Genomic DNA, 24,342 nt, shown 5'->3' with positions numbered 1-24,342 from the left:
GCAGTACACCCCAGTCAATTGTAGGGTATATATCTCAGAAGTCCACACATGCATCATCTTCGCAAAAACCGCAGCTTTACAAAGATGAAAATGCGACAGTCAGTTCTGATTGAAGTATTGGTTTCATATTTTACTAGGTTAACTGTGATTACAATTTACAATGGTATTCAACAATGTTGTCCTATTTGTACGTCAAGGTGTGTACTACCTGCAAAAGTGGCACGCAAAGCATATTTGAAGTCGTCCTGCATGTGTACTCTCAGATAATAACCAAGTCACGATTATAGCAAATCTGTCTTATTTATTAAATCTTTAAACCACAGAAGTGTAATATTTCACAATGGCCCTAAATGGCACATTGGGTAAAGTGTGCTAATTATACTTTGAGGGAAATATTGTTGCTCCTCATGTTTGTCACAGTTGAATTGTTTTAATAACAAATTACCGTTTTTTTTTTTTTAATCCACACAGGTATCAGGTGGCGTTCCTGTAGAAGGAGAGTATGTCGTCCAAACTTTGGGAGGGACCTAGAGGTGGCTGCTCGGGCTCTGTTGCTTTGGGAGTTGGCTCAGGCTGGCTGGGCTCGCTGGGTTGGGGGGGCACCTGGGGCTGGTTGGGCACAATGTGTTGAGGGTGCACCTGTGGTTGGAACTGGCTCGGCATTGGAGGCGGACACTGAGGGGGATATTGATTTTGGTAGTGGGCGGGGAAGTGAGGAAATGGGTAAGGTGGGCATATAAAGTGTGGAGGAGTAAATGGAGGGTAAAAAGGAGGAGAGAGGTACTGGAGATTGGCAGGGGGAACTGGCGGGCGGCATGGTGGCGGAGGCTGTGGCTGGACTGGGGGATTTTGTGGTGGCGGAGGATGTGTGGGGGCGGCTGCAGGGGGGGGGCGTGATTCATCATCCTGGTTTTCAGTGTTCATAGCTGGGGCCTGTGTCCGCAAGAAGGACATTTCGGGATTTTTCTTCTCAGGTATTTGTGTCTTTGCCGGTCTAGGGCGCTTCTGGTCGGTAAAGTACATGGAGGGAGGTGCAAACTCAGACTCTCTCTCCGACTGACGCCGGCTTTTCCACTCACTGAACATGGACTCTGGAATACAAAAAAAAAGGGAAAGACGTGTGACAAAGTCGGAAAGACACGCGAGTTGAATTGCGAGTGGGGGCACATATGCTAATAACGTTTCTTTGAATGTTTCAGATGGTGATTAGCTTTTTCCCTGCCAATCAGCGGAGTACTTTCTAAAGCAGTTTTTTTTAATAGCACAATAAGTTTCGTCCACACACAGAGGCACATTTTCGTATGTAATTTAGCTTTTTGTCGACACTGACACTGATTCATATTGGCCAAAATGTGCTTGAAGCAAAAATGTTTTGGTGTAAAAGTGGGGTTTTTTTTGCGTGTGTCCATGCGGATCTTTTTTCACCCGGCAGAAAATGAAATATACTTCTGTTAAAATATTTTGCTTATCACCATATTTTGATTTCTTCGACGCCTTTGCGGTTTTATTATTCATGATATACTTTAAGAGCATTTTATCGCATGACAGTGATACACCAACATACCTTTGCCTCTGTCCCACTCTCGGACATGAGGGACTCCAGGTTTGGTGTCCCTTCTTTCCTGAATCTCCACTTCCACTTTCTTCACTCTGCTGACCTCTGGTGGATCATGCGGCGGAGGCGAGAGTGCCGTCACGTCCTCATCTTCAGAGTCACCATAACCACACAAACAAGTATATTACCAAATGAAACAAAAGGAGAAAACAGAATGTGACGTTGTGGTGGATTTGAACCTTCGTTCTCCTCCTCGAGCTGCTCTTCCTCTGCCACACCCCCCTTTGCCTTCAGTTTCCTCTGCTTTATTTTGGCCAACCGGGCCTGCAGGATGGCCTTCTTTTTCTCTTTCAGTCGCTCTCTCTTGCTCCGCTGGTCAGTCGTCTGAAAAAGGGGACGGTCATCCATTTCAGGGGAGCATACTAGGCTTATTTATTTACACACTGGTATTTTTCAAGTGGGTTGAGGTTGTTGTTTTTTTTGGATAAACGAATATCCTTAATATTTTGTAAAAATGTAACAGAATTGAAAAAAAAATCATGTATTTAAAGAGGTCAAAAGTATGACTTAAAGACCGTAATTCTTCATGTACCACGAGAGTGACCCCGCCAACAGTACATGAAAAGAATGGATATTAAAATAAGCGGCTCACCTGGTCCCTGAGCATGTCCAGAGTCTCCCTCTGCTTTCTGCGATCCTCCTCATCGTGAGAGAAGGCAAAGTAGCCCACGCCAAGCTCCCGAGCCTCTGCAAGATGACACAAAAGCACAAAGGTGAAGGCGAATTTCCGTTTCCACTTGCGTATTCCAGTGGATCCCCAACGAAAGCTAACCTTGAGCCCTGATGTTCTCATAGTGGACGGGTCCAACAGGCTTCTTCATGGCTTCCTCCTCTTCTCGCTCCCACTCTTGCCTCTGCAGCTCTCTCCGCATGTCCTCTGACAGCAAGTCAGCAGAGACTTTTCTAAATGGAACAAACACATTCTCAGCTCACCATCTATGCCCCCCCACCCAAAAAAAAAGTCAAGCTTGATTTAATTACCCAGTTCCTTTGAAGTTGTAGTCCATTTTCATAAAATCTGGCAAGTCTTTCTTCATACACCTTCGCGATCGTCCCAAAGCATCCACAAAGTCCACCCTACAGCGGAACAAAGAAAAACAGTTTACTTTTCACGACTTAAATGGTCAACATTATAATCATGAATAATACCATTCTTCATCTGGGTTCTGGGGAGGAGGAACAGGGGACAATCTGGCTCTTTCCTCCTCCTCGATGTCAGCATCCTTCTGTGTTTGCGTTTCTCTTTTTCTGTCAATAATCTTTTGTGCAAAATCCACCAGGTACAACCCCTCCGTTTCTTCATCTGAGAACAAGGTTAATGCAATTAACTTTTTTTTTTTTTGCAATTAAGATCACACATACAGTAGGTGGCGTACCACTCATTTCTGACCTGGAAAATTTCCTTTAGTCATCTGTTCATAGAGTTTGGCTTTTTCCTCTAGCTTGCTCCTAATAAATAACAAAAAGTATTAATGACAGTATTATTTTATTACTGACAGTACTGACAACTTACTTTGCACTATCCAAGGTTCTCTGCTCCTCAGCAAGCTGTTCTGCATCTTTCTCATCTCTTGCCGAAACTCCAGAGTTTTGCTTAACCCATACATTTGGTTTCTACACAGTGAATAGAGCAACAACTTGAGTTGACAGCTTGTATTAACAAGGAAAACTCAGAATTAACACTTTACGTACCTTAACTATGGGTTTTGGTTTATGTCCAGTGCCAGCACTTTCTTGGCCAAGTCTTTGCTGTTTGAATTGCTCCTGCTTTCTGTACAGCTCCGCTTTAAGGTCCACCAGCTACAAGAAGCCATAGAGGTTTAAGAATCTACTTTCGACCATTTCTGAAGCTACGTAAATGAATCGAATTTTATGATAGCAAACTAGCATGAAAATTAACGTTAGCTGGGTTTCTCGCGACATTTACCGTCGCACAATGTCGATAGTATGCTTGCTAAAAGTGCAACTTACCGAGGACGCTGTCACGTCAAACGGTCTTTTCTTCTTGTCCATTCTAAAATCTTTTTTCTATCAAATTTGAAGATATTTGTCGTGACAGGGCACGAACCTCTTCTAACCTTCTTCTACAGTTTTGCTAGTTGATAAATGTTGTACTACTGCCTACTCGTGGTCATACTTAGCAACTGCACCTTAATTTTAATTCTATAAAACGAGATCTTGCTTTACTGTACTCATTTTCATGGCTTCCTCAATGTGTAGGTTCAATGTGTATGTAAAATAGCTCATTTTATTAGTAAAATAATAGATCGTATTTTATCATTATTACAAATACAACAAAAATAATTTAAAAACGTAACATTTTAAAGTTGTAATATTTTTATATTTTGCGTAGGATTGTTGATTGTAAAACTGTTACAAATTAATGGCCATGATTATATTTTTAATTAAATTATTTTTAAAATTATTTTACTATTTTGTGTTCCACTGTTTACAATAAATCAGTTGACCGCAGAAAAAAAGGCACTATCGTTAATTGATCAATCCGAGGATTTAAAAAAATAATAATGCAACAGATATTGCAGGAAAATAACGGAGTCATACATAGCCAGCGGGCCGTTCTTTGCTCACCTCTGAATTAGATATTCTAATACGTTTTCAACACACATTTATTTCATCAAATTTGTGTTGCTTTGGATCTTCACGAAAACATGTTCCATTCACGAAAACATGTTCCATTCCACTGCACTACGACACTTTCAGAACTACGTATAAAGGTGACGTCTTTCCCCTTTAACTTTTGGCTTATTCCATTTCAGTCAGGGGCCGCCACAGGAAATTACTCGCATGATATGTGACGGATAAAAATCTATTATCACATGCTTCAAAACAAGCAGAAAACAGAAACGCTGCAAAACCCCTCCTTACCCCCTGGGGTGAGAGTGTCAGGCAAATCAAAGCAGAGGTGGATGTGTTGCCGCATGCATTGGGCACATTTGTTGAGTCCGGAACAAAGTGTACTCTGACCCACATGTTGGGATTGTATTTATTGAGAAACTGTCAACCGGCACATCCCTAACTGTTTTTCATGAGTCAGAGCTGTCAATTTCTCTTCAAAACCTTGCCTGCTCAAAAGAAAAAGCACTCAATATGGAACTTCAAAGTGGAAATGTGCTTGTCCTTCAGAGCGCCAGTACTTGATTCCCCCAATCAATAATGTGCCTTAAAAATGCTTTTTCACTTCCACGCCATGCTGTACTGTAGCGTACCGCTCTCTCTTCTTGTGGGCACTGCTGCTTCAAAAACAAAACTGCAAGAATTCAAGCATTGAATTTACTTGGCAAGCTTTCAAACCAAAGCGGACCACATGAAACATGTTAATCCAATAAAATCACAACAATCTAAGGTTATAACTGCTTATAATGTGGCACCATTCAATTGCCCAAATGTACACCGCGCTGCACATATAAAACTTGAGATACATATAATATTAGTCAGGCCAAAAAGAAACCAACTGCAAGAAAGCAGATTTTTCAAACATTCAAGCCCATTATCAGATGCCATAAAGCCGAGTGGTGTTGTTTCGGATGGTGGCGAGCATAGTGGGCATGTCTTCCCCCTTAAGTAGACTCAACTCCTGCAGTGTATGGATGCCCAGTCCCGGATGGGAAAACCTGCAGTGGTCTTTATTCACCTATCAGAATGGAAGAAACTTTAAAACGTGTCCTGTTGTTGAATAACAATAAAAGTAAAGGCAACACATTTGGGGTGCTTGGATAAAATACATGTGAATGGAGCGAAAAATAAATAAATAAATCACATTTCCTACCATTCTTGGCAGGAAATACGGCGCATCCGTCTCCAACACGATGCGGTCTAGAGGGACTTTGCGGACAGCATCTCGGGCATCAACGGCACTGGAATAGGTGATCACGGCTGTGAAGCCCACATACAAGTTGGGGAACGCTTCCAGGAAGGGTTCGATCACCGGATAGCTGTTTGTGAAACAGTGCCTACACAATCCAAAATAATCAAAGCATACAGACAAAAAAAAAGGCAGGTTAGGATTGTGTTGATGTAGTTATGGATTCTCCATAGATTTTCCACAAAGGGCCACAGACAAGAAAATGGAAGAAGAGAGCCACTTTATTTTGTGTTTGTGCAGCAAGCTAAAATTAATTCAATATACTTGAGGTCAACATATTTTAAGCAGTTAAACATTTTTAAAGTGGGAGGAGAAAAAAAAAATCCTAAAACATGTGCATTGTGTAGTATTAGGTCCGCCGTACAACAAGCGATGTGGCGAACGCAGCTACACACCAATTGATTGCACACTGCGCCTCGACCAAAAGGACAACAACAATAAAAATGCAACCCTACATCTAGTTTGGAGGCTCTACAAACAGTATACTGTATTGTGTTTTTTTAATTTTTTTTGAACCAGGTCCCTATCCCCTGCCAACAGTAGGGGCTGACTGTATTATTCCGTCTGCCACTTTAAATAAATAAAAAAATGGTATGGACAGATTTTCAATAATATTTTACATTTAAAAATGTGATTATCTTGCGACGTGAAAATTCAAACCTTTTTCTTTTTGCTATACTTTTTTTTTTATTATTATTAAAAAGTGTGACATATTCCAACAGTTTCTCCCAACTTTATGATGCAAGCCATGAATTTGATTTCTTAGAATACACCAACGGACAGACGGACAAACAAATAAAAGAGTGCATTGTTCTCCGAATAGCCCCTGGACGGTACTGAACTTTGGACATCCCTGAAGAAGGTAGTAAATTGTCAAGAGCCAACAAAACCATATGAATACACACCTGTGAATTTTGTAATCTCTGGGGACACGCTTCTTCAGGATGGCTATCAGGTCGTCGTCTGCATCCCTGCAGTGGATGAGCAGAGGCTTGTTCATGGTCACAGCCCATTGCAGCTGCCGCTCAAACACCTTCACATCGAGACAAACAACCGTGACGACACCGCAGCTTCATTTTTGACTCAGGTTAAGTGATTCCGCCCCTACCTCTTTTTGCTTGCGGATACAAGTGGAGTTTTTATGGGAGTAGTCCAAACCCATCTCGCCAAACGCCACAGCTTTTGGATGCCCCATGGCTTTCAGTATGCTGCGTTCGTGAACGCTGGAGTACTCATGAGCAAAGTGTGGGTGACACCCAAAAGCACCCCAAACCATCTGCTCATCCAGGAGATCTTGCCACAGGGCCTCCTCAGACATGAGCCGCGGATTGCAGAAGTCCGTAATGCAGCCTCGAAACTCTGCCGGAAAGCTAGAGCGGTAGAGACTTCGGAAACGGCCGAAGGAGCCACGGAAGCGCAGTTTTCCGTAAAGCATGTCAAGATGGCAGTGTGTGTCGATAAAGCCACCGGTGCTGTGGGGGTAACTTGACCAAGGGGGTTGCGGTTTATCCATGGACAGTCTTGGCTTCCGCGGTCTATCATGTTGAAATGAGTAACGGGGGGAATGGACGGAAGAGCCAGCATATGACTGCCTGCGTGTGGATGAGGAGGCACTTTCACGACTGTCCGACTGTAATGGCAAGGCAAAGGGGTCCGAGAAGTCGAGAGTCTTGGCGCTTCGGGTTGCGCTTTCCACTCGGGCCACTGGTGAATGGCTTCTGCCTTCTTGCTGCTTGTTTGAGAGAAAAATCGTCCTCTTTAAATCCCTCAAGTCCACACTGCATTCTCCCGGGGATGAAAAGGGAGATGTAGCGCAAAAGCTGTAATTGCGTGGCGGGCTCAGGCATTTCCCGCCGTCATAGGAGTCATCCTGCGGAGTCATAAGGTAAGACAAGGAATCTGGAATATACTCAAGAGCACACAAGAGTCACGGTTTTGAGCTTGAGGTTCTTTTACAACTACTTCCAGCACAAAACCCTGATAGACAACATTGAAACTGTAATTAACATCACAGTATGTGGAAAGACGACACTCGCTCTCATTCTCTTGAATGGACCTGGCCGTCTGCATGGCTAGCGAAAGTGTTCACTCCAACATTCACTTGTATACATAAAATTGAAAACGTGGTTAAGTATTGTCCCCTCCCTGCACTGTCACCTTATTGTGGTAGAGGTGGTTTGTGTGCCCTAATGATCCAAGTCGCTAAATTGTCTGGGGCTTAATGCCCCTGGCAGGTTCGTTCACAAACAGATACTTGATGAAACGGACGCAAAATTCATCAGAATACCGCATTCAGACTAGTGCAGGGGTCGGCAACCCAAAATGTTTAAAGAGCCATATAGGACAAAAAAAAACAAAAAACAAATATGTCTGGAGGCGCACAAAAATAAAAGCCTTTTATAAAACTTACAATGAAGGAAACACATGCTATATGTATGTAAGAGACTGAACTGTCTCAGAATTGTTTGTTATTTATTCCTTTGTTGTGTGTTCACAAACACCCCCATATAATTTATTTTGTAGTTTCCTCGCTTGATTTTCTGTTTTGGTGCATTATTTTCGCTTTTCTTTGTGTCAGTGAACTGATCATTAATTTTTGGTTTTTCGGAGGCTGTCTATAAACGCCTCTCGAGTCGAACAGAAGAGAGAAGGCACGGAGTCGGACGCAGACGTGTCTGCGTTTGTCGAGACTGTTAAAAAGCATAAAGTGTACGTTTTTAAAAACCAACACCACAGCTCTCCTTTTTCGTAACTGCAACATGTATCTATATCTATTTGAGCTATATTAGCCTACTATTAAATCTTTTTCCATTTCAAACATTTTTTATCAAGTTCCAGGGAGCCACGAGATGTCGCCAAAGAGCCACATGCGGCTCTGGAGCCTCGTGTTGCCGACCCCCGGACTAGTGGGTTCACATATGGTAAACAAATCAAATTAGATTGGATTGGATTTAAAACAATATGTTACAACTGTGTCTGTAAGGTTTTACCAGGGCAAACAGTCGATTATTCCTATTACAGAGGCTGTATTCAAACTTACAAAGTATTACAGTTCAACCGCTCAAAAGGCTCCCGGTTTGATCCTGACTGGCTGGCTGCAGCATATGGGCTTGTGGAATAAATGAGCATTGAGTCGCAGTATTCCCTTACCGCAGTGGCGGACGTGCCCTTGAGCAACCAATGACACAACTGCTCCCAAAGCAGTCAAACGCTGCCCACTGCACCGCTATGTCGTTAATTATTTGTTTACACAGAACCGTTTTACACTGCCAATAAAAGCCACCATTTTTCCCTCTGTCATTTATGAACATTAAAGACATCAAACAGTTGTCCTGCAAAGATGTTGTCTTTAGAGGTGGCATCAAAGCTGATACGCAGTTAAACCACCATTTTTCCCCTCTGTCATTTATGAACATTAAAGACATCAAACAGTTGTCGTGCAAAGATTTTGTCTTTAGAGGTGGCATCAAAGCTGATACACAGATACCTCAGAAATGTGAGGCAGACGTTCTAACTAGAAGCCTGTAAAACATGACTTGGAAATGGCACAGAAGGTTTTCTAACCAATCCAATGGCATTTTATAAGCACTGTATAGGACAATAAAAATAATCATTTTCTTTCGATTAACTGGGACTTACCCAATTGCCGACTTGAGGGACTGCATCATCTTTTTGGAAAACTGAAACCACAACTGCTTGAGAAGTTGAGCACTCATCTTCGCTGATCTTGAGCTGCGGTGACCAGCAGCAATTAGTCGTGAGTGAAGCCTGACTATGTTCTTCACTCTTCTCATGGGGGCTTGCAGGGGGCACAGAGCAGCCAGTGCTGGTGCTAATTTTTGTAGGTGTGCTCATCCGTCCCCTGGTCTCGAAAGCCTCTGGTGTCCTGTCCATTTTCTTGATGAAAACGTGTGAGCGAAGAGTGGATACGTTGCTCTGTGCAGACTCGTGCTGATTTGTGTCCTGTGAGATGACCAAAAAAACTGTAAAATCTTGCAATTTCAGTCACGGGATTCCCATGTAACACCATAAACAGCACTTCTACTCATCTTACATTGTCTGTTATTGCAAAATGTATTGCACAATAAATTATTCAACAAGTTGACAGACAGCACAGTGCACAAAATCACCTGGGATGTGAATGTTTCAAAATACTTCCTGGTGCGCTTCCGGAGCTCAGCTTTGCTTTGAGAGGCAACCACATCAAGCGGTGACTCCGCTTTCCTCTTAGGGGTGTAGAGACTGAGCTCGCCAAAGCCAACTGGTCCAGGGGAGTTGGTGAGGGGCAAATCTGCTTTAGGCAGCACTTTGCCAGGCGTGAGTGTTACATCTCTTTGACGGGAACATACAGTTGGGGAGGTGACTGTTTGACGCTTTGATATCTTAAAAGCCAACTTTTTCCTGTTGCTGTCCATGTTGGAAAACCTAGACATATCGATAGATAAGATAGATAAAATAGATTATCGATCTAGATAGATAGATCTCATGGGGGAAACCGACCATAATATGAATTAGTGAACTTTATTGGGCAACAAACAAACACAGACGATCCACAAGCATTATAGTCAGGCAGGAATTCCACAAAAAGTTCGCGTGCGTGTAGTTTAGTGTTGTTTCTATTATTTAGGTTACTTGGTTACAACGGGCAAAATATTAGAACGAAAAGTAGTCATAATTAAACTAAGACGATGTAAGGGCGTCGCAGGCTCAGCAACGCAGGTCCACCAAGCATGAAGCATCTTAACGGTTTACATTCAACTGGCAGTGTAACGTAAGAATGACTGAAGACATTAATCATTTGTTTTATTTTGTTTTGTTTTTTTACCACGTGCCAACGTTAGAGCCACCAGAAAATTGGAAATTACTAAGAAACACAAGAGTAACGTTTAATATATCCAGGTAAGGCTCACATTAGCCTAGCTAACCACCGAGCTCGGCATTAGCCATCTTTTACCGCAACGTGTGTCCTAAAAAGCAAACATGACATTTAAAAAGTGAAAACACAAAGAAAAGTAGATTTATAGTTGTAAATTCAGTAGGTACTCACGTGAAAATCAACGTGTGCGTACACACTTCGACAGTTAACTTGTCTCTTGGGGGTGGGATCGTAGATTTGTGACGACTGTGAACGGCGTCCAGTCCGTTTTAGTGATTCAGCACCTCCCAGAAAGCTTGGAGTGATTTTTAGGACGATAAAGTAACTAAAGTTTTATTTCCGAATAGAACGTTGTTTGGCTATAGCGTTTTGTAACACTAGATGGAGACAGAGTTCCGTGTTCGTCGCACCTCGCGAGATTTGGTCAAGAGAACAGGTGCGAGCATTTAGCATAGGTGTCAAACTCAGGTCCTGGAGGGCCGCTGTCCTGCATGTTTTCCAAGTCTCCCTGTTGCAACACACCTGATTCAAATGATCAGATCATCACCAAGCTCTGCGGAAGCCTGATATTGAACCTGTTCAATATCCTGCTCTGTGTGCCCTGCGATTGGCTGGCAGCTAATTTGGAGTGTCCTCCGCCTACTGCCGAAGGCAGCTGGGATGGGCTCCAGCTCCCCCCGCGACTCTAGTGAGGATAAAGCGGTTCGGAAGATGAATGAATGTTCCTATTGTGATTATTATGAATAAATGTTTTGTATCCTCCAGTTAGACGTTTTCAAACTAATATTTCCTGCAATTGAAACGTTTCAAGGTTATGAAAAGCATGCAATAAAGTAGTTTGCCGCAGTACTTATTGTTAAAATTGATGCCATTAAAATGTTTAAGAAAATGCTGGATCAATGAATTGTGCGGCATTAGAAGTTGCAACAACTGCAAGGGCTGAAGGAAGAAAAAAAAGTTGGTGTTACCCTGTGTGAAAAAGTTTATTAAACTCGTTAAACACAAGGCACAGGATTGGGAAATTTAAATCCTCTCAGAGTTTGGGTAATCCCAGAACTGTCTTGTAGGCATCGAGGCTATATCCTTTATCAGTAAGTGAAGAAATCTTGATGTTTTTCAACTATCATCATTTCAAACATTCAAAAAATGACCCCTATGGACAGCATTCATTAGACATTGATGTGGACTACTGCATACCCACACAGTCATCTCAAAGTCTCTGTCATGAATGGGCAATTTAAATCCTGGAAGAGGTCTTGTCCACTGTATTATGGTTCGGCTGACCAGAGGGCCCCCGGTTCGATCTTGGCTGGCTTCACCACATGTGAAGGTGGAGTAAACGAATCCGTGTATTTCGTTCCTACCAATGGCTCGGCATTGCAATTTACTCAACTGCTCCCAAAGCAGTAGAAAGCTGCCCACTGCACCACCCTCGTCGTTAATTCTTTGTTTACGGAAGCCTCTTTCATGCTACCTAATAAAAGTACCGGTAACCATTTTTTTACCCCCTGCTGTGGTTCTTTGTAAACATAAAAGGCATGGAGTGATTAGAATCCAAACATAACACATTTGATTTTGTTATGATCCAGTGAATGGAAAGTTGAACTTAATTGACATAATTTCAAAAGGTAAGTTTGGCAAAATCTCAACACGACTGATCACCAAAGGAACGGCATCATACTTCGGGGCTGTTTATCTTCATCTGGAACTGGGGCTTTAGACAAGGTGGAGGGAATTATGAACAGTTTGAATTAGCGGTCAAACCTCAAAACCTTCAGACTTTTCCTCAAACGTTAGAATGTCAGGAAAGCCTACTAGAACATCTGAAATGTATTTGGGGTTTAGTGGAAGCTTTTAAAAATGGTGACATGTAAGCTGACTCCCGTTTAACATGACATTGACTGTGATTGGTTAATTCTGACAAGACAGTTCTCACTTTGGGGCATTTTCATTCCTCTTTGCAACATCTCTGAAAGTGCATCGGGTTCGATGGTGAGGGTGATGCAAAGCCATTTTCAGATCTCTCCTGAGATATTAAAATTAGATTCAAGCCTGGGCTCTGACCACAAAACATGAATTCATTACATTTTGAAATAAGACTGTCACATAAAATGTGGAGAAATCGGTTAAGGTTTTCATAAAGCATAACACAATTCAGCTTGTTAAAAAAATGCGTTCTGTAATAATGCTCGTTCAATAGGTGCATAAATAGTAAGAATGACCTCTGTATTTGATTTACATAAGAGTAAAACTAAATTTGATTTCTGTCACTGTCACACATGAACAAACTGTAATTGAAAGCAAAGCTTTTGCCAGCTAAAGACACATACAGGAGAAAATATTGACTAATATTTCATATAATGTGAGGTAAATAGCATCTGTGAACAAAACCTAACACACAGTGACTGCTCACTGAATATTGGTCAGATTTGGAATAAAAAGGAAAACTACATTTGAATGACAAAAGAAGTCATACATTTCAATGCTCAGCAGTTACAGACATCAAATACAGTGAAACCTTAAAATTGAAAGAGCCCAACCCTGAACCCGAAAATAAAATATCAAACAAACAATCTTATGAGACTCAAGGTCAGTGAACATTACAAAGGGACTGATTCATTTTTTCTTTGGCTTTTTTTTTTGTGTTTTGTTATAATGGCACCACAGCGGGGTTCCACTGAAAAAAAAATGAGGGCAAGCATTGCATATTTGAAATGGAACTTATTCTGAAGAAGCATGAGCATAGCATTAATGATAAGGCAAAACCTGGCAACAATTAAGATTGTTAAAAATATGACTTAAACTTTGCCTTCCTCAGTGGGATGACCAGATCCCCCCCCCCCCTCAATATTTTTATTTTATTTTGGGGGTATAAAGCCCAATTTTCGTGGAAAATGCTTCTTGGCGTTTTTTTCTTCCTTTTTCAAGAACTTTAGAGGTTTTAAGGTTACGGATCCCCCACGAACAGTGGAGGTCCATTCTTGAAACCTTTGTCTCTCTTCTGGCGTACGGACGACAGCATCTGTGTCTTTGTGTGCTAAAAACTCCTCAAATGACCATCACCTTGCGACTGAGTGTGAGGGTTGATTGTCTGGAGCTGGGTTAACACTGATGGCACTTTTCCACTGCGCTTGTGCGAAAGTGCTCGTTCCCAGCCAGTGCCCCGGTGAGCACCAGTTCTTTCTTTTTCCACCACTGAAATTGGCTCTAACTCTAGCGCTTGACGCTGGCGCTTTAGCTGGCCCCAATTATTTGTTGGATCAGTCTCTGGCACTAACTATGTCAGGGGGCGGGGTTATCCTGACGATCGCAGATGGAGAGGAATGACTGCCTGGACGCATGGACGTTTTGCACTAACTGTTGAGCGGTGAACTCCGGCACAATTGCGTCCTACCAGAAGAGCGATCGCGGATCGCAGCCAGCCTTGTGATCATCTACAATGATGAAGAAAGATATAAGCCTTTGCTGATTGCAAGTCCCTGACTGTAATATTCTATAGACAAGTATAATCGATGCTATGCTAAGTTGCCTGGCAGATGTCTACGGTGCATTATTATTCGTAGTATTAATAGCTGAGGCGCTCTTCTGTAAATGTCGACGAAAGCAGTGACATTTGGACGCTTTAAAATTATGTAATGACCTAGCTCATACTTGGCTCTTTGCTGGTGGAAAACCAAACACGTTCTTTGTAAGAAGTTGTTCAGCACCAACTAAGCCCAGCACTGGTGCCGAATGAGCACCAATTTATTTTGGGTGGAAAAGGAGTAGGAGAGAACCTCTGAGGACCAAGACTTGCATAATCATCTTTCTGACGATCCTCCTGGGAAAACGCTTCATTAGTCATGAAGGTTGCCCGTGTTTAAGGGCCAATAAAAACACTGCTTCACAGAAGACATTTTTATCTCATACAGCCCACATTCCTCTTACCGAGAGGAAAATGAAGCTGACCAACAGCAACGGATTAGTAGTGTCTTTTGCCGTAATGAAAGGTGGCAGTTTCTGTCAAACGATCCAATAATGAAAAGGAGAATGTTCAGTCTTTATCCGCTTGCCTTGTTGTTGAGCAACAGTTCTAGAGTCCCGGGAGTGGTCTTAATCACTCCTCCTGGCCTTGGATTCTGTCCAGTAGATGGCGCTCTACACGTTGATTCAACCGACGTAGACTTTTTAACAAACTGGGCGGGTCTTCCAGCTCCTCGATGAGGCAGCGTGCTATTTCCAAATTTCTATAGTCCTCTGGCCGTACCAGGCGTCGGATCACCTGAAGGGCCCGCTCCTTCAGGCTGTAAACTGTATTAACATGCAAGTTAAATACTGTAATACTTGAAACTGATCGTTTTCAAAATTCAGGTGCCTTAAAATAAAACCTTAAAATCTGAGTTCTAATTTTAATCCGTTCAAGTACAGTATAGTGCAACATGATGACATTATTCTAGGGATGCACAGTAACTATCTGACCCATAATTACCGGCCCGACAATAGTGTAAAAATGACGTCACATTTCTCGGTCAATATCAGCAACATTTAGACTGTGTGTGTAAATGTACCTGGCAGAGTAATATTGACAAATGCAGCACCTCCACCATCTGCCAGAGCAGGCAGGAAGAGCTCTTTGCCGTTCACCCTCAACAGGTCATCACTCTCTACATCTTTGAACATCCAAGGGTGGCCTGAGTGGGTAGGAGGGGGTCACAATCATAAACACACGTCAACAATTTTCTAAAATTACACTCGTGATGCCTAACCACTATGCCGCAACACTCATCAGTTGTGTTGCGCGATGATCTGAAAAAAGATCTATTTCACAGTCAGTCACCTCACTTTTACTTTGGGCAAAGGGTTACCTTACCGACATAGGTGTTCATTATTCGTCCCGTTCTGGGCTGCAAGTCGTTGTATGGCCGTGGCGCCCCACGGAAATCAATCCACAGTGGCTTGACCACTCGAGGACTGCGGTTGCAGAACACAAGACTCATGGGAATGCGAGTGTGGAGGGAGCGAACCAGAGGCAGAGACGCATCTCCATCTTGCGCCATCTGAGCTGTTCACCAATTAGCGCTAATGCTAACTTCTTTTCGGACTACGGCCAGCCACGTCGAGCAATCACTAACTAGACTCGAAAAGCTAACAGGAACAAAAACTATCCGTCAGTTACTTAAGTCCACCTCCTAATTTGTATCATTTAACCTAATTTGTATCATTTAAAACGAAAACATTTACACGGCCAAGCAAGAGAAAAAGCGCTACCGACTTCCGCTTCAACTTGTATGTTTACAAGTTTCACATATCCGGTTAGAAGTCACGTGACACCAGTCTTGTTCTTCTATGTGATTGGGCGATTTGATGAAGACGTCACTGACGTCACTGGTCTGGAGCCCTGCAATCTCACATTTATATAACATGAGCTGTATCCAGATTTATTATTGAACGTATTGATTCTGACTCTATGCTATACTGGAAAAATGTACTATTTGGGTTCTACAAAAGTAACGAAAAAAACTAAACAAACCTTCATTATAAATGTAATAATCATTCTCGCTAAATTCCATATCCACAAATCCAGATGGAGTAATTCAAAACCTCTTTTCTTAATTTTTGAAGCAGAAACAAAGCAGTACCTGAGTTCTATTATGGATTCCAAAACAAGAAAGCTGTTAAGACTCTGGCTATATGCTCCTTATTTGAAAAATTTGTTTAAAAATCCCCTGGCTTCTTTTTTGTTTAAATGTTTGTAATATGTGTATGTATTAATAACATGTTCGTTTTGTTTTCTGTTTACTGAGAATTGTATCCTGACTTGTTCAATAAAAATTCTTAAAAAAAAACATTTATATAACATTTTGTGAACGTAAAGCCGTGGACCTCCCTAACTAACATTTCATGTTACAGCCTTGCTTTATTTTATTCTTGTCCATTACTTATATATTACTCTATAAAATGATTATAAATGTATTCAGGATGCCAAAAATGAGTTTGTATTGACCTTTGTATTTATATCCTATCTTTTATGCCTGTCGTTTAGTTTTTATTTTATTGTTTGACATAACGTTAGCCTCATAACAGAATTCCCAAAGCCATTTCAAACTTATGTATACAATCCAGCTCATTTGCTTTCACTGACAATAATACTCAATGCTCAAATTCTGCTACCCTCCTACAATATTTTTTCAGAAAACACACACACACACACACGCACACACACACAAAAACAACCAAATACTGATTATATTATATGTATTTATAATTTCCTTTTTCCGGTAGAATTGAATGATCTGTAACTAAGGATGTAGTCATTTTAACAGAGGAAGCCCGCATCCTGGGAAAAAAGTTGTTGTTTTTTTTTGTCAAAATACAACTCAAGCTATTATTTTAAGAGGGTGACTATATGACTCAGCCAATCTCCGCTATTAGGCTAACAACAATATATTAGTTGTTTGGTAAACCAATTAAAGGTCTACTGTAGTTCAGTATATATTTCATTCATATTAGTTATTCAGCCAAGGCACATACTTTACAAAACAAATAAAAAATCAAGGCGCACCACCAAACTAAAATATCAAGAGTGGATCCCTAGGATATTTGCAATCGAGTGTAAAAGCATTTAATTAGTCTGCCTGTCACAATACATTTGCTGGCAATGGCCGATGAACAAAAGATACATTATTTGTTGTAAACACATGTACCACAGCACACTTAATGATCTCTTGCAGCACGCTAATGTGCTGTGGCATACTGGTTGGAAATAGTTTTGTCCAGGTACTTCAGTTTCCTAAGACAAATCAAGTTGTCTAAATGTGTGCGTGTGAATGCCAGAACTGGATAAGGTGCTGTATGAATGATTGAACTAAATGACATACTGCACATGAAACGGCCTGCACAACCTAATTTAACTTCCAACACTTCAAACAAAGAGGGGTGATGTGTAAGAGGATGTTGTGAATGCATCCATCCATCCATCCATTTTCTGATCCGCTTATCTATGTTGCGAATGATATAGCCTTATCTCAACCCAGTTGACTGTACGGTGTGACATTTTAAACCCATGCCTGAGGTAATGATCACACCACCGGCATAACCACACCAAATTAGTGGCTGCATTTCAGAAGGATGATTCATGGCCTGAAGCTGGGTCCAAAGATAGTTCAATCATAAGACGTGTGAATCGACGTATATCGCAGCTCAGTCAACATCCTCCACAGACCAAAAATATATGCACAACTACAGCTTCTACAGTATATTTCTAAATGAGGATGTATGTATGCATCTGTCTGTATCTACAATAGATATAGCAAAAGTCTACACACCCCTGCTCAATGCCTAGGCTTTTGTATGGTTTGTTTCCAAGGCATTAAATATACCATTCAACATGGTGATGACAGTCATTATCAAGTGGGATTAATATGGCACAACAGTGACATTGTCAGGAATTAGAACTCCAAAACTGATTTTAAAAAAAAAAAGAAGAAGAAATATGGTAAGATGGGCTGTTGAGAGACAACAATAACCCTGGAGGAGCTGCAGGAAATGTCTGGTAAGTATTAAATTTAGTACAGCCATCATCTTCCTCATAAGTCTTGGCAATAGGGAAAGGGTGGCAAACAGGAAGAGAAGCCTCACCTTACATAGAATAAAAACACACTTGAAATCTCCCAGATACATGTTTCGCATTGCTGCTGGAAATGTGGTCTTTGTGAAGGTGAAGGCAAGTATAGTTCCATGTAGCAGTCAGTGTTAGTACAAAACCTTCAGGTTTACGCTACAAAGCAGAAAAAAAGTCTCCTTGAACATAGCTGAACTTTATTTGGCGTTAATCAAACTATTTCACACTACAAAGCAAATGTGACTTCTAATGTGAACGGAATGTGTCTATGAAGTGATGTGCATGCATACAAAACGCGATGTTGCATGGTGCAGTGTTTACCAAAGTATGTAAATATGGGCATGCATGTCTCAATTTCAATCTTGAAAGATGTGTGGCATATTCAAGGATTTTGTGCTCTAACACTGACCAGTCCTCCAGATATTTATCAGTTCTAAGGCATCTTCTGTTTGCCACTGACTGTTTTCTGGGCTTTCGTCCACCATTGTTCTTTTTATATCCATTGTATCTGTCTTTCTCTGTAGCTGTCTCTCTATCATTAAACATATCTGTTGTGTCTGCCATATGATAACTCCACAACACCTAAACCGATTAGACTTGACATATTAACCCATTTAATCCCACCGCTCACATTTGTGAAGGACAACAATGATTTAATTTACAGGGCTCTAATTTTTTTTTATTACTGATGTAACCAGGTGAACCTTACTTAGACGCTTGTAGTGAAGGCTTCCTTGTTTAATAAATGTAGCACTGTCACTTTAAGAGCCACACTAGATCAAAACACGCGGGAACATATGCAGCGTGTGAGAATCAGACCAGTAAGGGTGACATGCACGTGAAGGAGGGTAGTCGCTGAACTGTGCCCACTGCTTGTCCCAACTTGATACACCCATGATCGTCGTCGTAACCCTGGCGATATTCAGGTAATTGGTAACTAGTTTACCATGACGCATGTTAGGTGTTAATTTTGGACAGATGATTAATTAGTTGAATGGTATTTGTAGAGCACAATATCTGGAGTGGTTTGGTTTGGAGATTGAAATCTACCACTAGTGAGTCGTGTGAACAGCTGTACAGCGTAAGTGTTCGCAATGTTATTAGATGTAAATATGTTTTTTTTGACTGTGAAATTATATGAACTGTGTTACCTGTTCTTTAGAGGGGAGATCATTTGTGTTTGTCCACGTGCTTTGTACACACTCAACACACCGGAACATATCGAGTAAGTGTGGCTGCATCTCAAAACATTGGGTTGTAATGATTATTTGTTCTGCACTAAGAAGTATTGTGGCTTGGAAATAATGTATTTTTATTTCTGTTTCCCTATTAAGCAAGCCACTGCTGTTGTCTATTGTGGCGTAATTGTCTTTAAGCTGTTAAATGATTTTCTTTGATCTCTTAGATCCCTTTTCGAACTCTTTTAAAATTCAGTTTACATCTCAGACTTTCATCTTAAAGCTGTACAATTTCTCATTGTTCAGTCGGGAATAAAGCCCACATAAAAATTATTTTGTGTCCAGTCTAGTCCTTCCAGAGACTCGGCTACACTGATTACTTAAAAGGGCTACCAATGGCACCTGATTTTGACTTTTAAATGTCTGGGAAAAATTTGGGATTAAATGGGTTAATTTGGTTTTCTTAGATGTTTAAATGTATGGCATGTCGATGTTTCAATAACCACTATATAGCATCACCTATAAGTTAAATATGTAAACAGAGAAAAAAAATGCTCGGTTGCTTTAAAAAAACACAAACATTATTTTGACTGTGTCAGCCTCACATAAATCAGTGGAGCACTCACGCACACGCACACACTCGCGCAGACGCACGTCCGTACACGCGCACACACTTGATGATTCCAGCCTGAGATCACTCCCACTCTGCACCTCTGACTTAAGAAGTGGTGCAAAGGCAGCCACACAATTCTACTCGCGCAGCACACTTTGAAAAACAGCCGATTTGGCTTTTGAATATTTGCGTACAAGCTGCGCTTTTGGTCACATACCTGCACGTCGGCCAGAGAGGATGTCACTGACAATCAACGACAGCGAGCAAGCGGATCCGCGAGACGAGACCCTGGCCAGGATGGAGATCACCCTGTTGTCCATCATCTTCTCCAGCGCCGCCGTCCTGAACGGAATCCTGTTGCTGGTCCTGTGGCGCCAACGCAAGCACATGAGCCGGATGCGCGTGTTCGTCTTCCACCTGGCCCTGGCCGACCTGGTGGTCACTTTCTTTCAGGTGTGCCCGCAACTCATGTGGGACATCACGGACAGGTTCGTCGGTCCGGACCTGGTGTGCCGCCTGGTGAAGTACTTGCAGGTTTTGGGCATGTTCTCGTCCACCTACATGATCGTGGCCATGACGGTGGACCGGTACCAGGCGGTGTGCAACCCCATGGTTAAGTTCCAGCGGACGCACCGGCGCATGAGTGCGGCTGTGTGCGCGGCGTGGGGGGTATCCCTAGTGGGCAGCCTGCCCCAGGTGTTCATCTTTTCCCGTGTGGAGGTGGCACCCGGCGTGTTTGACTGCTGGGCCAAATTCGTCCAGCCGTGGGGGCTCAAGACCTACATTACGTGGACCACGGCGGTCATCTTCGTGGTGCCCGTCATCACTCTCGTCTTCTGCCAGGTGCGCATCTGCAGGGCCATCCAACAAAACCTGCGCCGCAAGCCGCGGCGCGGCCTGGCGGGACCTCTGGCCCCGAGATCCAGCGGCGCTGCCGGCATGTCCAAAGCCAGGGTGAAGACCCTCAAGATGACCGTGGTCATTGTGGTGGCCTACGTGGTGTGTTGGTCTCCTTTCTTCACCGTCCAACTGTGGTCCGCTTGGGACCCCAATGCACCCAAAGAAAGTAAGTGGCACTCCATCCAAAAGAACTGAACTGAAATGAAATGAAATCAACCGTAGCCGGGAAAATGTAAACAAATGCATAAAATATGTACGTTAGGGCGCCATGCCCCCCAAGTGAGGCACGGATCTCTGAACATAAACAAGTATTTAAAAAAATGCAATTATTTGATCGCAGTAGATACTTTTGTGTCGTGAAATACCAATGTTGAGGTGTTTATAAGATGGATGAATGAATGGTGTGATTTTATCTGACTAATGTGAGCATAAGTAGTGATGTCATTATTTCGACGATCAGTTTTCGGGCATTGGGCGATGTTCTGACTTGTTCAATAAGGATTATTTTTATCTAAAAAAAAAAAGCATTGGGCGATGTTTGGTTTCCTACACATTGCCCCCTGGCACAATGACAGTACGGCAAGTGGGGAGGGACATATTGCATTGGTGTCAGTAACTAAAGGGTCGTTTGAAGCTATTCCATCAGAAATATACAGGAATCACAAAGCCTTTGGAAATGTTGATACGGATTGTTTTCCTCTTCTTTTAAAAAACGTATTCTTACATTTTATTACTGGCACAAACATTGCCTTGAGCCGGGTGGCCTGTTTCCGAGCAATATCTCAGGACGTCCTCCATATTGGATGTGGTCATCGGATTGGCCATAAAATGTGCAAATTATAGTCATAAAATTGTGTTAGAATGATGTAATACAATCAAAAGCAATGTTTCAGTATTAATCCCATGAATTCTGGCTCGGTGAAGCATCTCCAACAAGCAAGTGAACGAGGCACACATGGAATTTCCTGACGACTTTGTCCCAGCTCCTACCTTAGCAATAAACAACTTGAAGTCTCCTTTTTTTTTTCAAAGAATACAGTGCTTGTATTTCAAGTTTACGGACCTAAGACAATTAATACATTGGTAAGTCATTAAGGCCGCACAAAAATCTAATCATTTCTGAACTCCCTGCTGTATTTGAGCTCAAGGCAAATGAGGTGACATCACTGTCACCTATAACATTAGTGTCAAGCAAAAAAAAAACTGAGCATTAATATCTTTGGAGAGTTCGAATTTTTGATCCAGCTCCAGTCTTGTGAAATTGTGCAGGTGTACCTAATGTTATGACCCATTGTCACTGCAGCTGCCACGTTCACCATCCTGATGTTGCTGGCCAGTCTCAACAGTTGCGCCAACCCCCTCATCTACCTCCTATTCAGTGGTCCCTTTCCTTGGAGGCTCCTCGTACCGGTATGCCAGGGGCACTCCTTCGCCAAAGACTCCACACACGACGAAGCCACGCTGGTCAGCACCTTCTACACCAGTTTTAAAACCCTCGCCAATGACAAGTGAAGAAAGTGTGTTAGGGGAGGAAGCAGGTGAGGCAGTGTTGACGCCTGGTGCATGTTGAGCAGATGCTAATCCACCGGGGTGTCTCTGGACTGGCAAGATATCATTTGTCAGTGACACACGATATTTTAAATACAGCATCTCTCAGCTAAGCACAGGTGGGTGGCCTGCATGAGGAAGTGTGTTCCAGATGCAGGATGTTGAACAAACACAAGACGAGGGCAACTGTGCCTGAGTGAGGTGCCAGAAAAAAAAAAAAAATCTGTATTGACAATCATGTTCCATTCCTTTGTTATGGTGAACTCAAGTAACAGAACATTCAGCAGACACCCGCACAACGAAGAACCAATACAGTAGTGCCCTGAGATACAAGTTTAGTTTTTTTCCAGTGGCCATGCACTGAACTCAAAACAATCCGATCAAGAATAATCTCTCTCCTTTGAAGGGAATTGAAATGCCGTTACAGTAATCCGCCTCCATTGAAACGGTTACGTTCCAGACCCCCTCAAAAAGTGAATTCTGTGATATAGAAATATCCTATTTAATGACACCCTAAGCATGTTTTTGCAGTATTTTCAACACTTGTTTTTTTTCAAGGTCTATAAACATATTTTTGAAATGATACAAACACATTTAACACACATAAGAGTGAGCAAGAACAATGGATAAAACTAAATATTGGACATCATCTATTGTACCAATCCTTCAACTTTACTGTAAGCAAATCCTATTTTTTTTCCAAACGAACGAATTTATCATCTCACAATATACATCAATAATCATCCATAAAGATGCACAATATAAAATTAACCTTTAGTTGTCACTTTCTGTAGGCATAAAAAGCAGGATGACTTTCAATAGCACTGGTTAAGATATACAGAAAACCTAAACTTTTCTAGATATATATATTTTTTTAGTGCCGATTCCAAATCTGCCCAATTTTTGTGTCTAGCACATCGGTGTTTATAATAATAATTCTTATTATCATTATTATATACATATTACAATATATCATATGCAAGATAGTAATATTTAGTAATATTCATGAATTAAGGATTAGGTTCGCCAACAGATGGATTTTTAAAAAAAGTCATAACTATAAATTACAACATTATGGTAAAATATATATTGCAGAAGCATTTATATGTCAAACTTAAAAAACAAAAGATGAAAAGATCTCAAAAACATGATTTCCCAGAGAAAGTAAAGACAAGTTTAGGAACACTTAAAGCCATTTGATTAAAATCTGCTGTTACCACTGTCATTTTCAACAAAAACTAAGCTGTGTAGAAACTTAAAAGAGCCCATTTCCTGTTTGGTACTTCTTTCAATTTTACACCGTTCCAAACTAAATAATTGTACTGTCGGCTACTTGTATCTTGCAAAACTTGGAAGTTGGGTCCCTCCTATCTCAAGGCACCGCTGTCCCGTACATTTATCAAGACACAATGAATCAAGCATGAGCACTATTAGCGAAAAAGCTGCATTTTTGACAACTTGATTATTGGACCATGTTACATGTCATGTCATGTCTCGTGAGAGTAGGGCATGGTAGCCCTACGCATGATTTTGTGTATACTTAAACTATGAAATTGACATGTATCAAATAAACTTGTCTCATATTGTGATTGAGTCCTTTTTTTTTTGGTATGACTGTCACCAGGGTTTGAGAGATTCTAAAGTTTATTTATTTACTTTTGGTTGGAATTACCTTATCATAAATTTTGAGCTAATCTCAGATGTGGAGCTCGAATGGATATAAAATCGACACACCCCGGTAGAAATGCCAGGTTTTTAAAATATCGAAAATGAGACCAAGATAAACCATTTTAAAACATATTACCACCATTCTTGTTGGTTTTTACCTGTACAACTCAAATGAATGAAAAAAATAAATCAAGAGGGGAAGTAAAAATGACTACAATGATGCGGTTGAACAAGTGTGCACACCCTCGCAACTTGAATGTGGCGGTGTTCAGAATTAAGTACTGTAACCACATTCAAACACATGTCAGTCAGTACACACCCGATTCAATTTAAAGTGCCTCTTCTTGACCCCCAATAAAGTTCAGATGTTCTCGTCTGCTGCTTTTTTTTTCACAGACTTTACTGCTAACTGGAAATTTGAATAATTCCTTCACCCTTGCCTATGGCTAAAAGAAAAACAG

General features: G+C 41.5%; 4 protein-coding genes across 4 annotated transcripts; 1 reads left to right on the top strand and 3 right to left on the bottom strand.

Moving 5' to 3' along the window:
- Positions 1 to 281: 281 nt before the first annotated feature.
- On the bottom strand, positions 282 to 3,713 carry ccdc174 (coiled-coil domain containing 174). Its single transcript, XM_086117881.1, has 11 exons — positions 3,587 to 3,713; positions 3,308 to 3,415; positions 3,129 to 3,229; positions 3,006 to 3,064; positions 2,765 to 2,918; positions 2,597 to 2,692; positions 2,388 to 2,518; positions 2,208 to 2,302; positions 1,795 to 1,939; positions 1,565 to 1,705; positions 282 to 1,091 (listed from the first exon to the last, which is right to left on the bottom strand). The coding sequence occupies exons 1-11, from the start codon at positions 3,626 to 3,628 to the stop codon at positions 475 to 477; spliced, it is 1,689 nt and encodes a 562-aa protein (XP_085974007.1). The 5' UTR covers positions 3,629 to 3,713; the 3' UTR covers positions 282 to 474.
- Positions 3,714 to 4,621: 908 nt separating this feature from the next.
- On the bottom strand, positions 4,622 to 10,907 carry tatdn2 (TatD DNase domain containing 2). Its single transcript, XM_086118952.1, has 7 exons — positions 10,546 to 10,907; positions 9,629 to 9,923; positions 9,138 to 9,461; positions 6,607 to 7,368; positions 6,404 to 6,531; positions 5,403 to 5,586; positions 4,622 to 5,267 (listed from the first exon to the last, which is right to left on the bottom strand). Exons 2-7 carry the CDS (start codon positions 9,911 to 9,913, stop codon positions 5,127 to 5,129), a joined length of 1,824 nt encoding a protein of 607 aa, XP_085975078.1. The 5' UTR covers positions 9,914 to 9,923; positions 10,546 to 10,907; the 3' UTR covers positions 4,622 to 5,126.
- Positions 10,908 to 11,338: 431 nt separating this feature from the next.
- Positions 11,339 to 15,636, bottom strand: vhl (von Hippel-Lindau tumor suppressor). Its single transcript, XM_086118636.1, has 3 exons — positions 15,224 to 15,636; positions 14,922 to 15,044; positions 11,339 to 14,664 (listed from the first exon to the last, which is right to left on the bottom strand). The coding sequence occupies exons 1-3, from the start codon at positions 15,408 to 15,410 to the stop codon at positions 14,471 to 14,473; spliced, it is 504 nt and encodes a 167-aa protein (XP_085974762.1). The 5' UTR covers positions 15,411 to 15,636; the 3' UTR covers positions 11,339 to 14,470.
- Positions 15,637 to 19,879: 4,243 nt separating this feature from the next.
- On the top strand, positions 19,880 to 23,693 carry avpr2b.1 (arginine vasopressin receptor 2b, tandem duplicate, 1). The gene is made up of 2 exons (XM_086117731.1): positions 19,880 to 20,831; positions 21,969 to 23,693. The coding sequence occupies exons 1-2, from the start codon at positions 20,003 to 20,005 to the stop codon at positions 22,175 to 22,177; spliced, it is 1,038 nt and encodes a 345-aa protein (XP_085973857.1). The 5' UTR covers positions 19,880 to 20,002; the 3' UTR covers positions 22,178 to 23,693.
- Positions 23,694 to 24,342: the final 649 nt, after the last annotated feature.

This window comes from Hippocampus guttulatus, chromosome 8 (assembly GCF_054856545.1).
Source record: "Hippocampus guttulatus isolate MCC_2025c chromosome 8, RoL_Hgut_1.0, whole genome shotgun sequence".
Lineage (NCBI taxonomy): Eukaryota > Metazoa > Chordata > Actinopteri > Syngnathiformes > Syngnathidae > Hippocampus > Hippocampus guttulatus.
Note: the sequence above shows the minus strand (reverse complement) of the source record. Positions and strands in the feature narration are given on the sequence as shown.